Below are 26,335 nucleotides of genomic sequence, written 5' to 3'. Positions count from 1 at the left end.
TGGATCAAATCTGTCCCTGCTGAACGGGCGGAGATTTAATCCATCTATGGGTAGTCCTGAAGTCGATCTATCAATCGACTTCAGGACTACCAGCCTGTTGGATTTGCTTCATGCAATCACTGCCAGCAGCTTTAGCCGCCAGCAGTGATCATTGTGTTCTGCTGACGCTGACTGCATTGAAGGGGAAATCAAACGATTTTCTTCCTTTCACCTGTGACGGAAGGAAAGAAAAAAAAAAAAAAAAAAAAAAAAGGGTCCCATTCAGTACCACAAGTCTGACTTCTGTGGTGACAGGACATGTTCTTCATTCATCCACAGCTCTCTAAATGACGCTCATGCTGTCACAGGGAAAGAATTTTAGGAGGGTCCATACATACATCCTTAATAATAGCGGAACATGGTCCAAAAGAAGGAGGAGTTAACTTTTAAGCATATGTTACTTTCCTGCAAATTCTACTGAATACTAAGCGCATCACCCACCCCCAACACATTTTGGTCACAATGTGTAAAATGAAAAATACTGATAAGAAAATAAAACATAAGAAAACAAACATGCTAAAACAGAACAAACTGAATTATTGCTAAGCTTTAAAGCGGAGTTACACCCAAAAGTGGAATCCCCCTGACATGCCACTTTTGGCATATTTTTTTGGGGGGGGGGAGGGGGGGTGGCGAGAGTGGGTACCTAGTTTTGACAGGAACCCAGCTCCCACCGCCTCCTCTCCCCCTCCCTGCAATCTTCTGGGTCATATCACCAGTCCCAGAAGATTGCTCGGCCATTCAGGACGTGCAGCCCGACTTGCACATGCGCACCCAGCTGTGAAGCCGCAAGCTGTCACAGCCGAGTGCCCACACTAGTGATGCCGAGGCGGGGGAGAGAAGCCAGGCTTCGGGCGGCCACATCGCTGGATTGAGGGACAGGCGAGCGTGTGTTTATTAAAAGTCAGCAGCTACACTTTTTGTAGCTGCTGACTTTTAGTAAACAGAAAAATGAACTCAGCTTTAAATTGATCAATTTATCCAGACACCCCCCTGCCCGCCCCCCCCCCCCCCCCCCCCCCCCCCCCGCGCTTTCCAAACATACAACAAAAAGACAACCTGTGAAGTCCCATCATCACCTGTACACAGTGAAAAAAAAATGTGCCAATTACATAAGCAGCACATACCTTCCTTTGTTCCCCTCACTGATACATTGAAGGGAATTTACTAAAACTAGAGCAGCTGTGCATTGTAACCATTTAACTTCTAAACTTCGGCTTCTTCAGTTAAGCTTTGAAAAAGAAAACTAGAAGCCAATTGGTGGCCATGTTTCTCTTTGATTCAGTCTTAGTAAATTCCCCTCATTAGCGGTCAGAAGCAAAGAGAGAGAACACCCCCTGTGTAAGTCCATAAGGAAGCTTAGGCTGGCTGAGGATACCGTCCCACCCCCATGTGACATCACTGGTCCAATCACCGGCACTGACAAGTAAAACAGGTCATATCCTTCCAATACATAAAAGGTATTCCTTTGCATGGACTATGCATGAAATCACTATGAGTGAGTCATTGAGTTCTCATTAGCTAGTTTGGTTAAAATGATAACATCAGACATATTTTAGAGCTAAGAATTGAAGAACGTTAGTCATATAGCCACAGCGGTGGTCAGCCCTCTCTCTGTACATATTGAGTGTAAAGGCAGTGTTCAGCCAAACAGCAGTAAAAGTACCTGAGATCCAGTAAAAAGGGCTGGAAAGGGTGAATTTTGGTACTGGTCAGAAAGAGGTTTTAGCACCGTGTCTGACACATAAGGGGTTGATTTACTAAAACTGGAGAGTGCATAATCTGGTGCAGCTCTGCATGGTAGCCAATCAGCTTTCATCATCAAAGCTTAATTGAACAAGCTGAAGTTAGAAGCCGATTGGCTATCATGCAGAGCTGCACCAGATTTTGCACGCTCTACTTTTAGTAAATCAACCCCCAAGGCATCAAATGCTCTAGACGAGGACTAGAGTATAAGGTCCAAGTGACAGGAAAAAAAAAAAAAAAAAAAAAAGTGCAGCGTTATTAGTGAATTTCAGATGGTAACACACACACAAAAAAGTGTGTTCATCAATATAAAAAGTGGATCTAAAAGGGCACACCTTACATTGAGTTTGGGAAACAATAGCATATTCTTGCTCTAGGACACAGGAATGTCACATTCTCCAGAAGCAGGGAAGTCACAGTAATGTTCGATCCCCCCGGAGTAGTAATATGCAATTAAGTTCACAATATTAAAACCCCCCCCACAACCCCCACCCAAGTTCCTCCCTAGAGGAGTGAGCAATTAGAAATGTGTTTTGTCACCTAAATAAAACACTACAGGTGATGTTCATAAAAACTGCGCTCACTGCTTCTTCTGTGCTTCAATAAAACTTCATGATAAACAGCACAAGATGCTGCTTTTCCAACTAGAGGTACCCCTATATAAGTGGTGATTATTTTTACATCTGGCTGGTGCAAACCGATTGTTGGGAAATATTTACTTCCTCCTAGTGTCAGTAAAGAGAACCCAAGTCTCATCTCTTAGTATTAAAGAGAAACATGGGGGCTGTCATTGCCAACTCCCTACTTATAGAGTACCGCTAGTGTCCGCACACAATCATTAGCCAAATCCAAAAATGTTATACATTGCAGCTTTCCAGTCTTTAAATGTGGTGACTGCATAGGTTTTCTTTTCTTAGGATTTCTGGCAGGATGAAGAGGTTATTTTGAAGGGTTGCACCGATACTGGTTTATTTAATTGGCAAGTACGGGTACTGATATGTTGAGGTGGATTTGCGTCAATACAAAATAAAATGGGCGCACATCACACTTCAAAGTTTTGCAAGCAATTTGAACAGGTATGCTGTGCAATTCCTCTCTGAATCGCATGTGATTTCCCCCACTGTGGATCGATAGATAGGGAAAAGTGCAATCTAGTGGGCAGTTTATTAAAAAAATGTTAGAACTCACATTACAGTAAGTACAAATCTGATGAAGTGCAAAATCTGCACAGTGTCCCAGTCCCGCCTATGATAGAAAATCATGGCCACTGGAGGTGCTCACAGGGCTGGAGGAGACGTTCCGGGACCCCATGGGTATAGGGAGGAAGTGATGTCAGCTTGTATAGGCGATCCGCCCATCTCCTCCAGCGGCTGTGATTTTCCATTATCGGTGGGACCAGGACACCTATGAAAAGGTTGCATTTGGCCAGATATGTACTGCGAGTCCTAACATTTTTAATAAACTTCCCACTAGATGGCGCTTTTCCCTTTCTATAAACACACACACACACACACACACACACACACACACACACACACACACACACGAGCTGTGGGGAAAATTGCATGCGATTCGGACAGGAATCATACTGCATTCCTGTTCAAATCATATGTGATTCTTTGCAGTGCGATTTGCACCCATTCAATTTGTATTGACGCAACTCTCACTGCATACGCGTGAAAATGCTCGGCAATGGTATCAGTGCGTCCCTATTATTTTGCACTTATTAAATAAATAATTCTTTCATTGGTATATTTAACAGACCAAGAGAAGATTGCTGTAAGGGTTTTCATACACTTTAAGTCACTGACCTGAAACAAGTATGCTGATCATCAGCAAAGCCAGAACTCCTCACCTGCATCTGGAGTATAAACAGCCAAATAGCTATCCTTTGTAGAATGAGAAAACAGCAATGGCAGGCTCCATGCATCTTACAAGAAAGATTTACTTACATAGTATAAAAATATCAAAGCCTAATTTCTACGTAAACAACTAAAAAGTAGGCTGACTCAGATGTGACACGTCTATGTAGATTGGGTTAAAACGAATGTTAAAAATAATCCAGGAAAGAGAAGTCTCATTAAAAAAACTTCCTCGTGTATTTCTGCACTGAGCATGTGAAGAAGACATCAACCTGGCATAACTTTGTATGTGAATGGCTCTCCCCAAAAGCACAGTAGATTGAACTCAAGCCCCTATAATGCTTGTGTGATGGGGGAGAAAGCCAGTAAGACAGATTTTGGTTTCACAGACGCAAACTAAAAAATGCACAGTATTTTAATTCTGAACTTCAGGAAGATATCAGATACATATTAATGGAGGCCTGTAAGGCCTTGCTCACGAGTGTACTACAGCATACACCCATGTGAGGACTGTTTCACAGTTGGGGATGCTTAAATGTTCTGTGCATCCACATGCAGGCAGTCCCATTCATTTAAATTGGGGCGCAGCGGCTGGTCCCAATTTGACAGTTGTGCCTGTACATGACTCGGAATGCACTCTCTGCATTCAGGAGTAGGAATGGGCTCAGGCGTGTTCGAATCCTAATCCCAACCCACCTGAGCAATCCCACCAGGAAGCCGTCACTGCACACCACCAATCATAGGCAGTGAGGCATTTCCCGGCCCGCAGCTGCACATACACATGCTCTGACTAGGCTGCTCATGATTGGCGGTGTGCAGTGACGGTTTCCTGGCGGTATCGCTCAGGTGGGTTGGGACTAGGATTCGAACACGCCTGAGCCCATCCCTATTCAGGAGTCGTGCACCCATGCGGCTGTCAAATTGGGAGGAGCGGCTGTGTCTGTGCAGCCACTATGTCCCAACTGACACAAATGAGACTGCCTGCACGGCCCAGCTCCTCCTCATGCAGGCAAATACTGCCCTCACAGGTATGTCTGTGTGAATGGGGCCTAATCAGTAATACATCAGTAAATGGATTTTTAATACAAGCAGTGAAAGTTCCTTAATTTAACTTTGAATCAGTTTTGTACACAGATCAGACCTGGGAGGGGGGAGAGCATCAGAAGGAGCCAGTCAGGTGTGCTGCAGTGCTCATGTGCCAACAGACATACAGGTGGAATAAGAGAGCAGAGTGACAGATTTACTCAGTCTGCTGCTTCTCTTTTCACTGTTTTGTCACAGATGCTATACATTTTTCAGCACTGGTCCTTTGATAGATTAGGGCAGGAATCATGCATCAGAGGCAATTTAAAATTGGTGTTCAGTTTCCAAGTATGTTTCCAGCCCTACAAAACACCAGAGATCTCTTTTTGTATTGCATTGTTTAAAACCAGTTTCCATGAAGTCCTTCTTCACTGCTATCTTCTATAAATCCATTAAGGGTAAAAATACTAAAAAATAGGATATGTGCTGTGTTGTGTGAGCAGCAAATTCAGAAATAGCCAGTCTATGTATAGAGTGCTGCCCACAGCAACCAGGCTGCAATGAGAGAATGGCAGTAGAAGTTTGGTTAGTTGCTCTGGGCAACAGACTAACTAGACCAATTTTGTAAAAATTCATCTGGCAGTATGTGTAACGTGACACATCAGCACCATCCCGGGAATGTTCAGTAGATCCTCATCCATAACGATCACCAGGTTAGGATTGGTTTAGAAATGCTACGCACAGTACTTCATAGGGTAAAAAGTCGAAAGTCTTGTTCAATTCTGTCAATTCAAGTTTCCTGGATATCTAGGACAGAGATTCCTTTCCTGTCAACAGTCTGTGCGGTTTAATGACAACTTGCATTTTATGCCCCATATGTCCCGGTTCCTCTTGTGGCCTGTGGTGGGCCTGGCAATGGTACTGAAGAAAGAAAAGTTTATCTTAATGTGAGGCAGCGAATCTTTCAGTAACTGCAAGGAACCATCCGTCACTATGCCATATACACTGAGCGTCTTCAGGGGCATGTGCTTGCCCAAATCACTGTGGGAGGTAAAAAATATATATATGTATCAGTAATACAAATCCTTCTTATAAACATGGCAGTACGTTATGGACAATATGCATGATGCTAGCTTGTAGACCAAATCTGGAATGAGAAGCCTAGGGTGACAACGCTGCTCCGGCATATACTGTATACAGTACAGAAAATAAGGGGGGGGGGGGGAATTAAAAAAAATGAATAAACCAATCACAGTATCACTGTAATAGAAGTACAGTATGTGTTCCACAGCTCCTTCTAGAATGGACTGATTGGCTTTTTAATTCTGCATCCGATAACAAGTTGTATACAGTGCAAGGTTTTTACTTAGATGAAACAGCTGCAAAAATGATGATAGTACATGTAACAGATTAAACTGCCTTAAGCCCCCATTCACATCGGTGCGATTTGACATGTCAAATCACAGCCTATTGCCGACACGGGCACTGTCCCAATCGGTTCAACGCCGACTTTGCGGCGCAGCACCGAGTTCCTGCACTACTTTTGGCAACTTGGGGGGGGGGGGCCCGATTTCAATAAACATCTGTAGTATGGAAATTTCCCTAGGAGGTTTTGTTTTGCAGCAAAATGAGTCAAAAGAATTTTATGAAAAATGTTTATTACAAAAGATAATACAAATACAGCTGTCCATCAAGACAAGAGCTCTAAAACAAAGTGCTAGAAGGCATACAATGGTACAATAAACATAGGAATGGCATAACAACTGTAAAAAGTCATACAGAAAGACCCCAACACGTTTCAACCATAATATAGTAGCGATCTTCTTCAGGGGTAGGATACGAACTTCTAAGAGGTACAATATATCAATCAGTATTGTTAAAAAACAAAACAACAACATCGATTGATTGACAAAGGTTACAAAATAAATACTAAGATTTATATTTACCAAAGAACAGCTTAATTTTGAACTTCCAGCAATTCTGTTTCAGACTTCAGACTGATTCTCCCAAGGATCCAAACAGCACAGCAGAAACAAAATGGTGCCCGCCCCTCAAACGAGCAACATATCCAACAGGCCACAGCGAGAACATACAAGAGGTCACGTTTACTGTGTGAAAAGGGGGGTGGGGCGGGAGCAAGGATGGATCCTTGGGTGACAGTCTGAAACAGAATTGCTAGAAGGTCAAAATTAAGCGGTTCTTTGGTAAATATAAATCTTAGTATTTATTTTGTAACCTTTGTCAATCGATGTTATTGTTTTGTTTTTTTAACAATACTGATTGAAATATTGTACCTCTTAGAAGTTCATATCCTTCCTCCCGAAGAAGACCGCTACTATATTATGGTTGAAACGTGTTGGGGTCTTTCTGTATGACTTTCTACAGTTATTATACTATTCGTATGTTTATTGTACCATTGTATAATTATGCATTTTATGCCTTCTAGCACTTGGTTTTACAGCTCTTGTCTTGAGGGACAGCTGTATTTGTATTTATTATCTTTTGTAATAAACTTTTTTCATACAATTCTTTGGACTCATTTTGCTGCAATACAAAACCCCCTAGGGAAATTTCCATACTTCATATGTTATTGGGGCGTGCAGCTAATTCTTGCCCATATCATTGTATCTTTTTTGTTCCCGCACAGATGTCTTTCAAATCGCCCCCCGAAGTCAGACTGAAATCTGGGTTTGAATTTGTGCGAGTTCAGCTGAAGTCGCACGATTTCAAACCCGCTTTCAGTGTGATCGAGGGCTAAAAACTAGATCTGCTGAGAGTTCCTTAGAACTGGAGTTGAGATACACTGTTGGGAATAATAGAAAAAATAAATAATGATCATAAAAGACAAATGGGTTGGGTAAACTAGAGTATTTTCCATGTACATTTAACCACTTGAGCCCCGGACCATTATGCTGCCTAAGGACCAGAGGTCTTTTTCCAATTTGGCACTGCGTCGCTTTAACTGCTAATTGCGCGGTTATGCAATGCTGTACCCAAACGAAATTTGCGTCCTTTTCTTCCCACAAATAGAGCTTTCTTTTGATGGTATTTGATCACTTCTGCAGTTTTTATTTTTTGCGCTATAAACGGAAAAAGACCGAAAATTTTGAAAAAAAATGATATTTTCTACTTTTTGTTATAAAAAAAATCCAATAAACTCAATTTTAGTCATACATTTAGGCCAAAATGTATTCGGCCACATGTCTTTGGTAAAAAAAAATGTCAATAAGCGTATATTTACTGGTTTGCGCAAAAGTTATAGCGTCTACAAACTAGGGTACATTTTCTGGAATTTACACAGCTTTTAGTTTATGACTGCCTATGTCATTTCTTGAGGTGCTAAAATGGCAGGGCAGTACAAAACCCCCCCAAATGACCCCATTTTGGAAAGTAGACACCCCAAGGAAATTGCTGATAGGCATGTTGAACCCATTGAATATTTATTTTTTTTGTCCCAAGTGATTGAATAATGACAAAAAAAAAAAAAAAAAAAAAAATATTTACAAAAAGTTGTCACTAAATGATATATTGCTCACACAGGCCATGGGCCTATGTGGAATTGCACCCCAAAATATATTCAGCTACTTCTCCTGAGTACGGGGATACCACATGTGTGGGACTTTTTGGGAGCCTAGCCGCGTATGGGACCCCGAAAACCAATCACCGCCTTCAGGATTTCTAAGGGTGTAACTTTTTGATTTCACTCTTCACTGCCTATCACAGTTTCGGAGGCCATGGAATGCCCAGGTGGCACAACCCCCCCCCAAATGACCCCATTTTGGAAAGTAGACACCCCAAGCTATTTGCTGAGAGGCATATTGAGTCCATGGAATATTTTATATTTTGACACAAGTTGCGGGAAAGTGACACTTTTTTTTTTTTTTTTTTTTTTTTGCACAAAGTTGTCACTAAATGATATATTGCTCACACAGGCCATGGGCCTATGTGGAATTGCACCCCAAAATACATTTAGCTGCTTCTCCTGAGTACGGGGATACCACATGTGTGGGACTTTTTGGGAGCCTAGCCGCGTACGGGGCCCCGAAAACCAATCACCGCCTTCAGCGTTTTTAAGGGCGTGAATTTTTGATTTTACTCTTCACTGCCTAACACCGTTTCGGAGGCCATGGAATGCCCAGGTGGCACAAACCCCCCCCAAATGACCCCATTTTGGAAAGTAGACACCCCAAGCTATTTGCTGAGAGGCATGGTGAGTATTTTGCAGCTCTCATTTGTTTTTGAAAATGAAGAAAGACAAGAAAAAACTTTTTTTTTTTTTCTTTTTTCAAATTTCAAAACTTTGTGACAAAAAGTGAGGTCTGCAAAATACTCACTATACCTCTCAGCAAATAGCTTGGGGTGTCTACTTTCCAAAATGGGGTCATTTGGGGGGGTTTTGTGCCACCTGGGCATTCCATGGCCTCCGAAACTGTGATAGGCAGTGAAGAGTGAAATCAAAAATTCACGCCCCTTAGAAAGCCTGAAGGCGGTGCTTGGTTTTCGGGGTCCCGTACACGGCTAGGCTCCCAAAAAGTCTCACACATATGGTATCCCCGTACTCAGGAGAAGCAGCAGAATGTATTTTGGGGTGTAATTTCACATATTCCCATGGCATGTTTGAGCAATATATCATTTAGTGACAACTTTGTGCAAAAAAAAAAAAAAAAAAAAAAAAAATTTGTCTCTTTCCCGCAACTTGTGTCGCAATATAAAATATTCCATGGACTCGACATGCCTCTCAGCAAATAGCTTGGGGTGTCTACTTTCCAAAATGGGGTCATTTGGGGGGGTTTTGAACTGTCCTGGCATTTTATGCACAACATTTAGAAGCTTATGTCACACATCACTCACTCTTCTAACCACTTGAAGACAAAGCCCTTTCTGACACTTATTTTTTACATGAAAAAGTTTTTTTTTTTTTGCAAGAAAATTTCTTTGAACCCCCAAACATTATATATTTTTTTAAAGCAAATGCCCTACAGATTAAAATGGTGGGTGTTTCATTTTTTTTTTTCACACAGTATTTGCGCAGCGATTTTTCAAACGCATTTTTTGGGGAAAAAACACACTTTTTTAAATTTTAATGCACTAAAACACACTATATTGCCCAAATGTTTGATGAAATAAAAAAGATGATCTTAGGCCGAGTACATGGATACCAAACATGACATGCTTTAAAATTGCGCACAAACGTGCAGTGGCAACAAAATAAATACATTTTTAAAAGCCTTTAAAAGCCTTTACAGGTTACCACTTTAGATCTACAGAGGAGGTCTACTGCAAAAATTACTGCCCTCGATCTGACCTTCGCGGCGATACCTCACATGCATGGTGCAATTGCTGTTTACGTTTGACGACAGACCGCCGCTTGCGTTCGCCTTAGCGCAAGAGCAGGGGGCGACAGGGGTGCTTTTTTTTTTTTTTTTTTTTTTTTTTTTTCTTTATTATTTTTTTGCTTTTTTATCTTATTTTTAAACTGTTCCTTTCATTTTTTTTTTTTTTTAATCATTTTTATTGTTATCTCGGGGAATGTAAATATCCCCTATGATAGCAATAGGTAGTGACAGGTACTCTTTTTTGAAAAAATTGGGGTCTATTAGACCCTAGATCTCTCCTCTGCCCTCAAAGCATCTGACCACACCAAGATCGGTGTGATAAAATGCTTCCCCAATTTCCCAATGGCGCTATTTACATCCGGCGAAATCTAAGTCATAAAATGCTCGTAGCTTCCGGTTTCTTAGGCCATAGAGATGTTTGGAGCCACTCTTGTCTCTGATCAGCTCTATGGTCAGCTGGCTGAATCACCGGCTGCATTCTCAGGTTCCCTGTTGAGACAGGAGAGCCAGAGAAAAACACGGAAGACGGTGGGGGGGGGGGGGCATTCCCTCCCACGGGTTGTAAAGGCAGTCTAGAGGCTAATTAGCCGCTAGGATTGCTTTTACATGAAAGCCGACCGCTGGCTGAAAAGAATGATACCAAGATGATACCTAAACCTGCAGGCATCATTCTGGTATAACCACTCAAAGTTGTGAATGGCGTACCTGAAGACAAAAAAATGGTTGACAATAAAGCACAGTAAACAATAAAGTATAAATAATTACATACCTGAAAAACAAACATGATAAAACATAATAACAATAACAATAACAATAAAACACTGCAGAATAGAATACAGTAAAAAAAGAGCAGAACAATAGAGAGAATAGAGAGAGAGAACAATAAAACGACAACTATTTTTTTTTATTTTATATATATTTTTTTTTTTTTTTACACTTTTTTTGTAACTAACTTTTATAACTGTAACCGGTTCCAGGTTCGGGTCTCTCAAAATGCGATGGCATCTTGGGAGACCCTGTGAAAGTGTGCCTAGTCTGTGCAATGCTGTACCCTACGCTAATACTCAACTAGTGTATGGTAGCGTTCAAAACATTCACCAATGCAAAGACCAGGATTGTCAGGACAGAAGGGACAATAATAGCGGGTGTCACGCCTATATCCGCGTTTGCTGCAGACACAACATCTTTTTGGGGGGGGTTCGTTGGGTAGGGGTACTCGGGAGCACATAAAAATGCCTCTCATGCAGCCGACTGCATTTCGTTGGGGGGATGTGAATGGGGGAAGTACGGGCGCTGCAGAAGTGGTGGGTTCCCAATTAGGATTGGCGAATGCAGCAGGAAGGGCACTATGGGCACGACGGGCCTGTGTTTGTCTTTTTGGTGGCAGCGGGACACTACTTGTGCTTGTCACCTCACCAGCTTGAACTGCACTTATGGGACTCGCCACGTCACCAAGTGTTACTGCAGTGCTGGTTTGACTACGACCGGGGTGTACTAGGCCGCTGGTGCTTGCCAGTTCAATAAAAAGCTTCCAAAAAAACTGTTAGCGATCGCAGGGATCAGGCCTGACTCTGCGAACGCTGCAGTTATGCGTTTAGTGTTTTGTAAGTGACAGTGATCGATTGATACTGCACTTGGGTGGGCTGGACTGGGCCGGGCGGAGGGGCAAAACGCAGGTGCTAGCAGGTATCTGGGTTGATCCCGCTAACACTGCGTTTTTGGGAACCCTAAACTGCTGGGGACGCTAGTATAGATCTGATCTGATCGGATCAGATATTGATCCGTTCAGATACTATACCACTAAAGGAGGCGTATGCTGCGTGCGTGGGTGTTAGTGGTACTGGCGCTAACCTGACGCTGCCTGGGGCCGGTGCTTGCTAGTTCACCAAAATGCTACCAAAAAAACTGTTAGCGATCGCAGGGATCAGGCCTGACTCTGCGAACGCTGCAGTTATGCGTTTAGTGTTTTGTAAGTGACAGTGATCGATCGATACTGCACTTGGGTGGGCTGGGCTGGGCCGGGCGGAGGGGCACAACGCAGGTGCTAGCAGGTATCTGGGCTGATCCCGCTAACACTGCGTTTTTGGGAACCCTAAACTGCTGGGGACGCTAGTATAGATCTGAACGGATCAGATATTGATCCGATCAGATACTATACCACTAAGGGAGGTGTACGGTGCGTGCGTGGGTGTTAGCGGTACTGGCGCTAACCTGACGCTGCCTGGTGCTTGCTTGCCAGTTCACCAAAATGCTACCAAAAAAACTGTTAGCGATCGCAGGGATCAGGCCTGACTCTGAACGCTGCAGTTATGCGTTTAGTGTTTTGTAAGTGACAGTGATCGATCGATACTGCACTTGGGTGGGCTGGGCGGAGGGGCAAAACGCAGGTGCTAGCGGGTATCTGGGCTGATCCCGCTAACACTGTGTTTTTGGGAACCCTAAACTGCTGGGGACGCTAGTATAGATCTGATCAGATCAGATATTGATCCGATCAGATACTATACCACTAAGGGAGGCGCATGCTGCGTGCGTGGGTGTTAGCGGTACTGGCGCTAATCTGACGCTGCCTGGGGCGACGCATATCACCGCCGGGCGATCAGGGGGCTAAACCTTTATTAGGTAATAAACGGCGGGTGCCCTGACACTATAAAAAATAAACGAACTAACCTGCGTCACCCGTAACGGTTATACGGTGATCAGTGGTGAAAGGGTTAACTAGGGGGCAATCAAGGGGTTAAAACATTTATTAGGTAGTATATGGGGGTCCCTGTCACTATAAAACGCTGACGGCGAACCTAAATATTTACCTCACTAACTAGCGTCACCAGCGACACTAATACAGCGATCAGAAAAATGATCGCTTAGCAACACTGGTGACAGGGGGTGATCAAGGGGTTAAAACTTTATTAGGGGGGGTTAGGGGGGGTACCCTAGACCTAAAGGGGGGTAATACTCACTGTCCCAACACTGTAACTGTCACAAACTGACACTATGCAGTAATCAGAAAAAAAAAAAAAAAAAAAAAAAAAAAAAAAAAACCTGCTGGTGTCAGTTTGTGACGGGGGGGGGGGGGGGGGTGATTGGGGGGGGATCGGGGGGCGATCGGGGGGGGGGGGGGGGATCGGGGTGTTTTGTATGCCTGGCATGTTCTACTGTGTGTGTGTGTGTTGTGCACTCACATTGATGTCTTCTCCCCTCGGCGCTGGAACGGAAAATACCGAGCCGAGGGGAGATGACATCATTTCCTTTGCTGCTGTTTAGCATACAGCAGCAAAGGAGTGTTCCCATTGGCCGGCGGCGATCGCGAGGGGGGGGCCACGAACGGATGGCCTCCCCCTCATCTCGGATCGCCGGGGAACAGAACGGGACCGCTTCGGGCACCGGGGGGGGGTCCGATCGGACCCCCCACCCGCGAGAGGCAAATCACGTACATGTACGTGATTTTGCCTGCCCGTGCCGCCTTGCCGACGTAAATCGGCGTTAGGCGGGTCCTTAAGTGGTTAAAAAGATCATTGACATAACAGAATAAAGCAAAATTCCTCCCTTAAAAAAACCATAACAGATCACACGTGAGGCCTCATCTGTAGACACACTGGGGTAGATTTACTGAAACTGGTGCACACAGAATCTGGCGCAGCTTTGCATAGTAACCAATCCGCTCCTAACTTCAGCACATTCAATTAAACTTTGACAAAACCTGGAGGCCGATTGGCTACCATGCATAACTGCATCAGATTCTGTGTGCACCAGTTTTAGTAAATCTCCCCCCGAATGTCATTAGTCTGAAGGTTCTCAGACCATTGTTAGCATAATAGAATGTAATAAGATAGTGATATCCTCTCTATTTGCTTGACATTGAAATGTTGCATAAATACAGATTTTTATGGCCCATTCATAAAATTCAGGCTGCTTAATTGTTCATATTCGCCAGCACACCATGGATCGACAACTTCCGTCCAAAGGTTATAAAATGAAAGAGATCACGTCACAGGGATGAGTGCAACGTTTCGGAGCCACGCAGGGCCCTTTTGTCAGGCATGTGATAAAGTGCAACAGTGTCAAAACAGAATATAAATACATTAGCCACCAATCAGAACATGTAAAAAATGAAAGAAACCCCCCCCCCCCCCCCACCCTGTGACGTCAATATAACATCAGAATCCCGCCAGAAAACATTAGAAACTAACAGGCATCAAAGTAACCTAAAGCAGGCAGGGGCAATACAACTCCAATATTGCGGAATACAGCCCGCATGTCTGGCGTCAGTGTATGTGCACTAGATCGGGCACATCAACCAGATGCGCCCGATCAAAAACAAGCAGGCACTAGGACCCAGCGGTCAGGTTTCTATCCAGGAGCCCCGGCCACCAATCACGGCGTGCCACGCATGCGCACGGCGCTCATGGTAACAGGATGACGATTATCTGCGGGGCCATCGTCACGGGTATGGCCGGCACCGCATTAGGTATACCACAGTGAAGGAGAAAGTGCAAGTGTGTAGGAGCGAGGCGAAGGAAAAGCAAGAAAAGCATGGGAAGAGGAAGACAAGAGCAGGGCAAGGATAGGAGAGCATGAACTTAAAGCGGGAGTCCGGCGACCAATCTTTTTTTTAGGTCATTGAGACACTTTGCTACCCCAAAATAATACTCACAGTTTGGGTGTAATATTTCCGCCTCTGTCTGTTTTCGTACTGAAGAAGAACTTAAAAAATGTGATGCTGGCTGTTTCCATCTTGCTTGTTGGCATGTGAAGCCCACAAGCATTGATTTCCTGGATGCAGTGAATGCTGTTCATTCACATGATCATTGTTTCCAAACTGAATCTTGGGGAGCCTGACACTAAGCTCCCAGGAGACAGTGCGGCGCCGTGGAAAGGCAATAAACACGCCTACTCCCATGGGAGGAGAGACAGGAAGTGCCACAATAAAGTACAATATAAAAAGGTAATTACAGCGATAAAAAAAAAAAAAAAAAAAAAAAAAAAAAACATTGTGCGGCGTTTGAACATCTATGCAATTAACTGAGGGGGGTAAGATTAAGTTAAAAATTGGAGTGGAACCCGGCTTTAAATGAGATAAAAAAAAAAAAAAAAAATAAGGGAAGATGGAAAAGATAACGAAAAAGGAGAAAAGGAAAAAAAAAAAACTAAAAATGAAAAAAGGGAAAAAAGGGGGAGAAAACTAAAGAAAAAAGCACAAGGGGTGAAAAGAAAAAGAAAAAAGAAAAAAAAAAAAAAAAAGTTAATAAAGCACAACAGACAGAAAACGGGGGGAAAAAAGAAATGGGAAAAAAAAAAGGGGAGTTTTATTGCCCCTGCCTGCCTTAGGTTACTTTGATGCCTGTTAGTTTTTAATGTTTTCTTGGGGGATTCTGATGTCGTATTAACGTCACAGGGTGGGGGGGCGTTACCATTTTTTTCATGTTCTGATTGGTGGCTAATGTAGTAATATTCTGTTTTGACACTGTTGCACTCTATCACATGCCTGACGAAGGGGCCCTGCACGACCCTGAAACGTTGCACTTATCCCTGTGATGTGATCTCTTTAATTAAAGACCTTTGGATGGAAGTTGTTGATCCATGGTGTGCTGGCGAATATGTACACTTGCTTGATGTTTCCAGGACCCAACTGGTAATCGCTGCAGCACCCACCATTTTATGAGCCAGATTTGTCAGGAATGTGTGCGATAGGAATATTGACCAGACTGCTTAATGTTCATGACGAGTTATATAAATGGGCCTCCCAGCTTTTTTATTATTTTTAATTCAATAATTTCAGTAGTGCTCTGCTTGCCCAAGGTCTCAAATCAAGGACTTGAAAACCTTTTTTTTTTTTTTTTAAAAGCAGCGGTATGTCCACGGTAGGGCCATACTGCTGCTTTAAAAATTAAGCCCTTAACAATGGATTACAGTAATACCTTGGATTACGAGCATAATACCTTCCAGAAGCATGCTTGTAATCCAAAGCACTCGTATATCAAAGCGAGGTTCCCCATAGGAAATAATGGAAACTCAGATAGTCTGTGCCACAGTCGGTCTACGCAGTACCGCACGTGGCCAGAGGTGTGGGGGCACCGGTAACACTGGGAGACACTTGGCAACCGAGTGTCTGAGCATCACCGGCACCCCAGGCTAAATGCGGTACTGCACACCCCAGCGGCTTGAATCCTGCTCGTCTTGCGAGACGAGATTTTGTTTTTTTTTTTTTGTTTTTTTTTTTAAAAAGGAGCTGGTATTGCAGAACGCTTGTAAACCGCGTTACTTGCAATCCGAGGTCCCACTATATTGTGAATGAGATTCATACTGCAGCTAAAGCTGAATGTAATGACCAGTACTTTAATGTGTTTATATGACTTACTTTTTAGAAAATACATCTTTTGTCTAGACAAAACTCTCCGTCCAATTACTGTGCTGGTAAGGTAAATACTTACAGCAAGGATGCAGGACAGATCTGATAGCAGCGGCTGAGGCCAAGATGCTGGAGGTGCAGCAGTTGGTGGAGTATTGGAAAGCATTCTGGGGTCAGCAATACACTGTCACTGCACAGAAAAAAAAAAAAATGATATTATACAGCGCCCATGGCACAATATTTCTTCTACTGCTACTACCAGCATCTAATTTAACTAGAGAAGCATGGAACACAATCCTACCAACAGAAGCTACCCCACAGGTGAGCCCTTCTTTTGAATATAGTGATTTCGTGGTGTCATCTCTGGGAGTCTTTCAGCCGGAGTTTGGGAGGTACATACGTGTCCTACACCTACAACACGGGCATTATTCAACTGCAGTCAAAAAACTGCACTTTTTTTACGTTTTTTTTTAATCTGCAGGTGCCTCTTACCTGCATGGACATTTTTTGGTAAAAAGGTACCATCCAATTTCGTAACAATATCAAAAGAAACTGTCATAGCATAAAAGGACTTGAAAATGTACCAGTGTGGGAAAATTACTGTCATAATGTATATAAAATTAGACTTAAATATATGCCGTACTGTTTTTTTATTTCAATATACTATATGAAATTAGTTTTTTTTTTTTTTACAGTGTAAATGAATAAAACATAAGCCAACAAGTGTACATTTTTAATAACAGCTATCCTTATTTCAACAGACACAAAAGAAAAAAAAGGCCCAAAGGCTCCTAGTGCATTAACCTTTTTTAAAAGAGGAAAAAAAAAAAAAAAAAACCCACACACCACACAAGTAGGTATAGGTCAGACATGTCATCAAATGCAAAGAAATCATGCTGTGGACATCTCTCCTTCCTCTTGTCAGCCAAGGGACGGCTCAGCTGACTGCACCCTGGACCTGCATGCACAAAGGTTGTCACATCACAGGCTCTCTGAAGGGCAGGAGAGTGCACCTAGCCAATCGGCGGCCAACGCCGTACCCAGCACTCCACAGACCGGAAGACCAACAACCTGCATTTGATGACATGCCTGACATATGCCTACAATTGTGAGTGCAACTTTACTTGTGTCTTTTTTTTTTTTTTTTTTTTTTACTTTTAATAAAGATTACTGAACTAAGAGCCGGTGCACTCTTTTTTCCTTTGTGTATTTTCAGTATCCGGTGTCCGGATGGTTCAAAGAGTAGCAAGGCTTCCTTGGTTTCAATTTCCAAACTGCTTTTAACTGTTCATTTACGGACTTTTGGACTGGCAAAGCAGGTCTATTTTTTTGCCAATGGCGCATGCTATCAGCACAATATGTTCATAATCCTCATTTCAACACCCTTTGTAAATGTATTGTAAGGTTGAGCAAACGATTTGATCGGAACAAGTCTCTGTTAGGAAACCAATTGCAAGCATTCAGTCGTGCGTATCCACAGCCACAGCCGGCCATTGATGCAGCAATTTTCTATCACAGTCAATGTTGATGGGGCAATCCCTCCCATGGAGCCATCCCCACCAAGAGAACACAGTGGATTACTGCCAGTGGCTAGAATAGATGCCAATAATAATAACATGTAAAGTCCGACAGGCTGGCTGTACCCAAATTGATCAACTTGGGTAGATTCAGCCTTTACATTCATGGTTCGAATCTGACGGTCCCTGCTGAGATTCGGTCTATGGCCAGCTTAAGGGGATTCCGGTAGATAAAAGTGATCAGGTGTCTATATACACACACACACTCCAAGCCATTTCAATCCTATGGTGAGAAGCAACCCTTGTAGCCGCCCCCCCCCCCCCCCCTCCACAATACATGTGTTAACTGCTTGTGTTGTCTAGGGGGATTGGATTACTTATTCAGTGTATGTGAGGACACTGAGGGACTGCCTACACCTTAGGCATTTCGTACAGCAGAGCACCGGGGAGTGAGGAATGAGGGAAGCAATTCATCCTACTCATCATTCCCTAGACAAAATTAGTAGTAAACTCTTGCAATGGGGAAGGGGACCCACTGCACAGGTAACCATCTCCAGATCAGCTTTAGCCTGCATTCACTCCTGAGGCAGAGTGTAAGCAGAACATATTCCGCTTTTGCAGCCAAAAATGGTATAACACCCACTTTATATTTGTTACATGTTCCCATTCACACAGCATAGCTGGAGAGTGCAACTCTGAATAAGAACCCATCAGCTTCCAGGATTTATTGCCAAAGCTTAATTGAACAAGCTAAGATCAGAAGCCGATTGGCTACCATGCACAGCTGCACCAGGTTTAGTAAATCTACTCTGTCCTAACAAAAGGGATAAAGGTTTAAGGCTGGGTTCACACTTAGGCAAATTGGATGTGGGTATCCAATTCACATGACAGGAGACTGTGACCGGCTCTCGATAGAGCCAGTTCACACAGCTCCAAGGAGGCCGCGGTTCGCATTGGAAAATGGTCTTGTGTGTCTTTGGCTCCGTTTTACGTGCGAATTCAGGCAAAAATTCGGACCCGATACATTTGTGAATTGGTGTACAGGGATGCAAGGACCCGTGGCCGCATCAGTGTAAACCCAGCTTAAAGGCTGGACTTCTTGCATTGTATGAGGATGATAGATTTGGGACAGGCTCACGCTAAACATTGTTATAAAAAAAAAAAAAAAAAAAAAAAAAAAAAAAAAAAACACACCCCTGCAGTCAGCCTTGACACCTTCTCCCAAAAAACCATAAAAAAAAAAAAAAACACAAACAAACAAACAAACAAAAAAAATATAGACATACTATCTGAATGGGAACACAAAACGTAGTGAAGTTTTTGCACATTCGACTGCAAAATAGGAAATAGGCTTTAATATTGTATCTTCTCTATACAGAATTATTAGATTCTCAGTAGGTGTGGAGTTTAATAGTCACAGTGATCCCACCTGCTAAAAACTTTGACTGAGCCCCCAAAAATGGTTTCCTGTGTGTTATATTTGTTAAGGGGTACAATGAAAAGCTTTACTTACCTTAAATCTAAATTGGTAAGTTCAGGACATCTTTGCACTAAAGCCTCTACATCTACAAGAAAAATAGGATTTAGCTGAAATTAGTCCGATTCACACGCATCAGCAACAGACAACAGAATAAAATTATACAGATGAAATTAGTTTCAATTAATATACCAGCTAAATCCAGGTTCTGGCGATATCCACTTAAATTCAGCTGGGTTAAACCTCTTGGAAAATTAACCACTGCGCTCTTCACATGGCTCGTTGTAAAGTCACACCAGGAGAGGTTCAATTCATCCAGCCTGCATTAAATACAGTTAGAGAATTATCATTCAAATAAGAAAAGTTATGTACCAATTCATTTTATGACACCCCCCTCCTCTAATTTTGGCACTTTAGTTTGTGTCTGGGGGAGGCGGTATCTAGATTTGACAATTACCGGCCACCACCTTTGGTCCAGCAAAATTTTCAACCCCCCCCCCCCCCCCAGGAAGCTGTGGGGCCAGTCACGAAGTCAGCAGTTACAGTATTTGTAGCTGCTTGCTTCTAATTTTTTTGTACATAGGCGGAAGAGCTGCTTTAATGTACACTGAAATATTTACAAGAGTATAAACTGCTTTCATTCTTAAGTCCTTGAACAGCAAAGACCCAGAAGAGCCTAGAAAACTCCAAAACCAGTGTACTCTAGCCCCATGTTAGGCCATCATAGAATCTCCTTTAGTTTTACCCACAATTATGTAGTCCCAGACCCTAAATAATAGATTCAGTTTATGTGTGTTTAAGTTGGTCTTTGCACTACATGATTGTATAGTGGACCTAGGCAAATCTCACTGACTTTGTTTAAACTATGCAAATACAGAGATTTCCGTGAGTTAAAACACTCAGTAGGACCCTGAGAAGATATGGACAGCTTAAAGTGATTGTAAAGGGTTTTTTTTTTTATTAACAAACATGTACCCTCCAGCTGCTTGTAATAACAGTCGAGCAAACCCCTTGAAGCAATATCGGTCAGTTTTTTGACCGATACTTTTGAAAAAGTTTATATCGGCCGATCCCTACTACCTATAAATATACTAAATAATACATCCAAATAGAACAAAATCTCATGCAACAATCAATAACATGAAAATATAAAATACTGTGCAATTATATAGTGTTTATTCACAGCGGCTGCTGTACACCGTTAGTGATTTCACCACACCAAAAATGTCCCATATAGTGCAGCGCCGCAAAATTCCTTAAATCCTGTGCTAAAAATGCATCCTTAGTGTGTTTTAATTGTTGCAAGTGTTGTAAGTGTTTTTAATAAGGGGGCATTTTAATAAATGTGTTTAAATGAAGAGCATTATGGAGTCTGCTTTTTGATTGCATGTAGTCTGCCTGAATTGAGAGACGTGTACAGAGGTGATTCCCAGGAGGGGAGGAGAGAGATCGCAGTTAGGTATAGCACAGGAGTGATTATACACAGTGCCCATTGAAGTCACCTTTGAGGTGAGCAGTTTTTTCAGCCGGTGGTGGTGTGCACAATTTGGGGTCATTAACCTTATTGGGGATTGAAGAGCACAGCGGTGGAATCTACATATTTTATGAACTTTGTTCGATATTCTTTGATAATTCATGCACTAATAAGGATGCATTTTTAGCACAATTTTTAAAGGTATTTTGTGGCGCTGCACTATGAGAGACATTTTAGATAAGTATAACAAGTTTATTTATTTTTTAAATAAAAAAAAAAAAAAAAAAAAAAAAAAAACTGATATCGCTTTAACCCAAACCCCTGCTACCAGCCTACTAGTCAGAAGGCTATCAATTGGGAGTCGGAACAGCAAGATCTAGGCTATTTACAGAAAAGTCAATATTTAATATACATTTGGATCCCTCCATCTAAATCTAAGACAGGGACAGATTTCTTGAAAATAGCCCATGCATTTAGTCATCATACACTTCAAGTCTGACTTTGACATAAATTAAAAAAAAAAAAAATCTATTTTAAATGTATTTAAAAAAAAAAAAAGAAATAGAAATAATCTAACTCCATTTCAGTTCTTATTTGAAGAAATATCTTGACGTTTTTGTATTGTCTTTGGTAGAAGACTGGTTGTCCAAAATTTCTTCTGGTTTCTACGTTGTCCGGACAAGATCATAATTTTACACACTGCCTGAGAGAAGAAAGTCTTACCTAGAGCAGCTGTTCAGCATGTGTGATAGCGATTCTGACGAGAAGCCGAAACAACCACCAAGGTTCAGTCTTACCAGATCTGAATTCTGGGCGATGGCACTGAAGAGAACAGGATCCCGAAAGTTATACAGAAAAACAAATATTTTATAAAATAAAACTCTACATTCAACTACCGGTAATAAGAATAAACGATTTGGCCTTTAGCTTTGAACATTGCATTATTCCCTTCCATGTGTGCTGTATCGTGAAGCAGAAGACAACTGCTTGTGTCTCTAAAGATGCATGTAAATAGAAATTTAAAAAGGTCATCCATGCCACAGCTGCACTTGGCCCGTTTAGTGCAAAGCTTACAATTAGAACATGTTCTTATGGAGATGCTGACTGTTCTTGGCTTAAAGCGGAGTTCCACACAAAAATGGAACTTCCGCTTTTCGGAACCTTCCCCCCCCTCCGGTGTCACATTTGGCACCTTTCAGGGGGGAGGGGGGGTGCAGATATCTGTCTAAGACAGGTATTTGCACCCACTTCCGGCATAGACTCCCATGGGAGTCTATGCCTCTTCCCGTCCCCACCGCGCTGTCTGCTGGGAACACACAGCTCCCAGGAGAGAGCGGGGACCACTAGGGACGCGCAGCGCGACTCGCGCATGCGCAGTAGGGAACCGGGAAGTGAAGCCGCAACGCTTCACTTACTCACCCAGGATGGCGGCGGCAGCTGCCGAGAACCGAGTGGGTTCTCGGCGTCCCCTGCCGACATCGCTGGACCCTGGGACAGGTAAGTGGCCATGTATTAAAAGTCAGCAGCTGCAGTATTTGTAGCTGCTGGCTTTTAATATTTTTTTTTTTGGCGGTGTGGGTGAACCCCCGCTTTAACAGTCAAGTGTGTGTGCATACAGTGGAAATGCTGTTTCATAGGTTAAATCAATGTTTTAAGCAGTGGGTGGCCTTGATTACCTCCTCTCCACTACTCCTCGATTAATCATGTAGTGTAATCATACGGTTACCACAGTATTTTATCACTACACTTTTATCATGACTTCCCGATTCTGCTCACACCATAGATACACAAATGGGTTATCCTTCTGTATATCTACATAGAGTCATCCCAGTTAAACTCTGTATTGCCTTCAGGACAATTATTAAAAATATACACAATTTAATGTATGCATAGTACAAACCTGCCTTACCATATCTTTTTTTTTAATCAATTATATTTGTTTATAAAAATTATCAAATTAATCCATAATATATTCTGTGATGCATATAAACAAATATTATATCAAGTTAATCCATTAAGTATCAAAGTAAGAAAACACACAAAAACCTTGTACCTCTCTGACTATAATAACATTATGTATAAGGGAAACATAGTGCAAACATAAATACAGATACATTCTGTACAAGATCTTAGACTCCTCCAATATCAATCATTAACCTATGGCTACTTCCTCCAAGTGGGTTCAACTTATCTTTTCCCATCATTCTTCTACTCCTCACCCTTCTAGCCCAGCTCTCTACTCTCATCTATCTCCTCTACCTTCACTCCTCTCCACTAGATAAATCATTTAATACATTACTAGATTCTATTCAACGTGACCATATTTTAATCAAACCTTCGGGGTGTACCTCTATGCTTAAAATGTTAAATTTTCTCTTTTAAAGTATATAATTAAGTTTCTCAACCCATTGGTTATGGGTTGGAGGGGAGACGGATGTCCATTTTTGTAAAATGACTTTTCGTTCTAAATATATGGATCTTATCCACATAGTATGCATATCTGCTGATAGTGCTCCATCAGCCATTATGCCCAGTAGTGCAAGTTTAGGAATCCCTATTATCTCAGTGGAGCATAACGAGTTCAGGGTTGTAAATACTTTGTTCCAATAACAATGAAGCTTTGGACATCAAAGCATGTGGATAAGAGACCCATTAAATAAAGAGCATCTCAGACATAGCGATGTTACATATTTTCCCCCCCAAGTATAACGTTTTTGTGGAGCGCAATGAGCCCTATGTATAATAAAGAGCTGAGATAACCTTTGAGGGGGCGAGAGAGATGTCCTAGGAAGCATTTCCAAGGCATGTGTCCAGCCCTCCTCATTCAAATCCTCAATGTCTCCTTGCCACTGGGCAAAATTATTTTGTGTTTTTCAGTGGTCTCCATTATTTGTAATTTAGAATAAAGATCTCCTATTAGTCCTCGTTTCATACGGGCAACCAATGTTGCCATTGTTAATATTGTTGAGTGTTCATACTGTAATTGAATTTTTGAGCTTTGGATTTGTAATGCATGATGTATTTGGAAGTATTGGTAAAAAAAAAAAAATTATTCGTTAACTGATAACAATCTTTTAATATATTAAAAAAGGGAGTAAAACATTCCCTTCATATAAAATGGTACAGAAATATTGTACCTGCTTTTTTCCAGTTTGAAAATTCCGAAAGTTTGTTTAATTCATAAAGGCAATAATTATTCCATATGGGCATCTGATTCGTATATCCCTTGTGTTATATTTCGTATTGCTTCCCATGTTCTATGAATCAGGTGGAAGGTAGGGAACCTTTTTTTTTATTATGGAAATGATGAGCTACTATTAGTTGGTATTTTTTAAATTGAGATGCTATTATATTTTGTATAGGGTCATCCACATTCTCTGCCTCCCAACCATGCCAATGTTGTAATTGTGATGCAATAAAATATCTTGCGTTAGCTATCGCAATTCCCCCCTTATCAATAGGCTGCTGTAGTATTTCAAATCTAATCTAAATCTAGGTTTTCCTCCCCTCCACACAAAGTCCCTAAAAACTATATATGTAAAATACGAATAAGACCTACCACTAGTTAACTGTTTTAGATACAACAGAAGACACTTGATGTATCATGCTGCCACAATAGCAATGTCATAAGTTGAAACATTACAACAGGCTGCCATTTACAGCAGACAAGTGTACTTATGAGCCGTCCCCCCCCCCCTATATATAGAGAGACACTTATAACCCTTTCACACTGCAGCGCCGCTAAAGCATCCGTTGTTTTTACGGTGCTTTACCTGTGTTTTAGCGGCACTTTTCAGATTTTTTAAGGTCACTTTTTTTATTGGTCATGTAACATGACCTTAGAAAAAAAAAAAAAAAAACCTTAGTTAGACTTACCGGTGACGGTATTTCTACGAGCCTTTCAGGACAGCACCTTGGAGAGAGCGTAGCTCCACCTCTTAGACAGGAAACACTGCGTGACAACGCCCCTTTAAAAAGCAGCTGCTTCCACCATGCCATCAGTTGTTACCGAGAAATCCTCCGACATGCTGGAAAATATAATCAGACAATTACCAGGTCCTATAATTATACTTTACATATGATAACCAAGGGAGGGAAGTAGGCTGCTGTCCTGAAAGGCTCGTAGAAATACCGTCACCGGTAAGTCTAACTAAGGTTTTCTCCCTTCGCCTTTCAGGACAGCACCTTGGAGAGGATAACCGAGAAACTTACTTCAGGGTGGGACTACTGCCTGCAAAACCTTCCTACCAAATGATTGGTCCGAGGCTGATAGTAGATCCAAGCGGTAGTGCCTTATGAAGGTCGAAAAACTGGACCATGTGGCAGCCTTGCAGATTTGCTCAGGAGATGCCCCAGCCCTTTCTGCCCATGATGCCGCCACTGCTCGAGTAGAATGAGGTAATACCCCTTCCGGAGGTTCCAGACCCAAAGATATGTATGCCTCTTTGATGGCCTGCTTTAACCATCTTCCAAGGGTGCTTTTGGAAGCTTTACCTCCTTTGTGAGTACCTTCCATTAAAACAAAGAGTGAGGATGACTTTCTGATTTCCTTTGTTCTTTCCAGATATTTAAGCAGGCACCTCCTGACATCAAGGGTATGGAAAGCTTCTTCTCCTGCTCCCGAAGGTAAAGGACAAAAAGTAGGGAGAATGATTTCCTGTGTACGGTGAAAAACTGAAGCCACCTTTGGTAGAAATGCTGGATCCGTCCTTAAGACTACCCTATCCTGTAGACATCTCATGAAGGGCTCTTTAATTGAAAGGGCTTGTAACTCACTAATTCTACGTGCGGAAGTTACTGCTACCAATAAAATAGTCTTTAACGTCAAGAAACGTAATGATGCTTCTTCTATGGGTTCAAACGGTGCCATAGTTAGACCCTGAAGAACTAAAGATAAATCCCATTTGGGAAAACTAACAACAGGTCTAGGCTTTACTTTTGCCATTGCCCTAAAAAATCTGATTATTAAAGGTTCCCCTGACAGGGTTCTTTCCAAAAAAACTGATAAAGCAGCTACCTGCGTCTTGAGCGTACTTGCTGCTAACCCCTTCTCCAATCCCTCTTGAAGAAATTCCAAAACTGAAAATGTGGTACGAAAATCAAAGTTTTTACTGGAACACCAAGAATTATAGATCTTCCAGACTTTAAAGTAAATGTCTCTCGTCACTTTTTTTCTACTTGCAAGAAGGGTAGAAATAAGCCTCTCTGATAAACCCTTTCGTCTTAAGATTTGTTCTTCAGAAACCAAGCTGTTAGTTTGAGGTAAGCTGGATCTGGATGGAGAATTCGGCCCTGACTCAACAGGTCTGTCCTGATTGGTAATCTCCAAGCAGGTTTCACTGAGAGGTTCATCAAGGTTGAAAACCAGGGTCTTTTCGGCCAATAAGGAGCTATTAATATTAGCTCCGTGGACTCCAATCTGAATTTGGCTAACACCTTTGGTATCAGTTGGAACGGGGGAAAAGCGTAGGACAGATGGAAGTCCCATTTGTGAGCTAACGCATCTACTCCGAGA

General features: G+C 42.1%; 1 protein-coding gene across 1 annotated transcript in view; it reads right to left on the bottom strand.

Annotated features, from left to right (window-relative positions):
• Positions 1-2,300: 2,300 nt before the first annotated feature.
• SKP2 (S-phase kinase associated protein 2) overlaps positions 2,301-26,335 on the bottom strand; it is a 37,850-nt gene continuing 13,815 nt past the window's right edge. Inside the window, exons 6-10 of the mRNA XM_073621206.1 lie at positions 21,544-21,642; positions 19,539-19,666; positions 19,383-19,434; positions 16,435-16,542; positions 2,301-5,711 (exon numbers count right to left, since the gene is read on the bottom strand). Of these exons, the coding sequence (XP_073477307.1) occupies positions 5,501-5,711; positions 16,435-16,542; positions 19,383-19,434; positions 19,539-19,666; positions 21,544-21,642 (598 nt within the window). The 3' untranslated portion in view covers positions 2,301-5,500. The remainder of the gene's footprint in view (positions 5,712-16,434; positions 16,543-19,382; positions 19,435-19,538; positions 19,667-21,543; positions 21,643-26,335) is intronic.

This window comes from Aquarana catesbeiana, linkage group LG01 (assembly GCF_042186555.1).
Source record: "Aquarana catesbeiana isolate 2022-GZ linkage group LG01, ASM4218655v1, whole genome shotgun sequence".
NCBI classification, from domain to species: domain Eukaryota; kingdom Metazoa; phylum Chordata; class Amphibia; order Anura; family Ranidae; genus Aquarana; species Aquarana catesbeiana.
The sequence above is the reverse complement of the archived record's forward strand: the minus strand, read 5'-3'. Positions and strand labels throughout refer to the sequence as shown.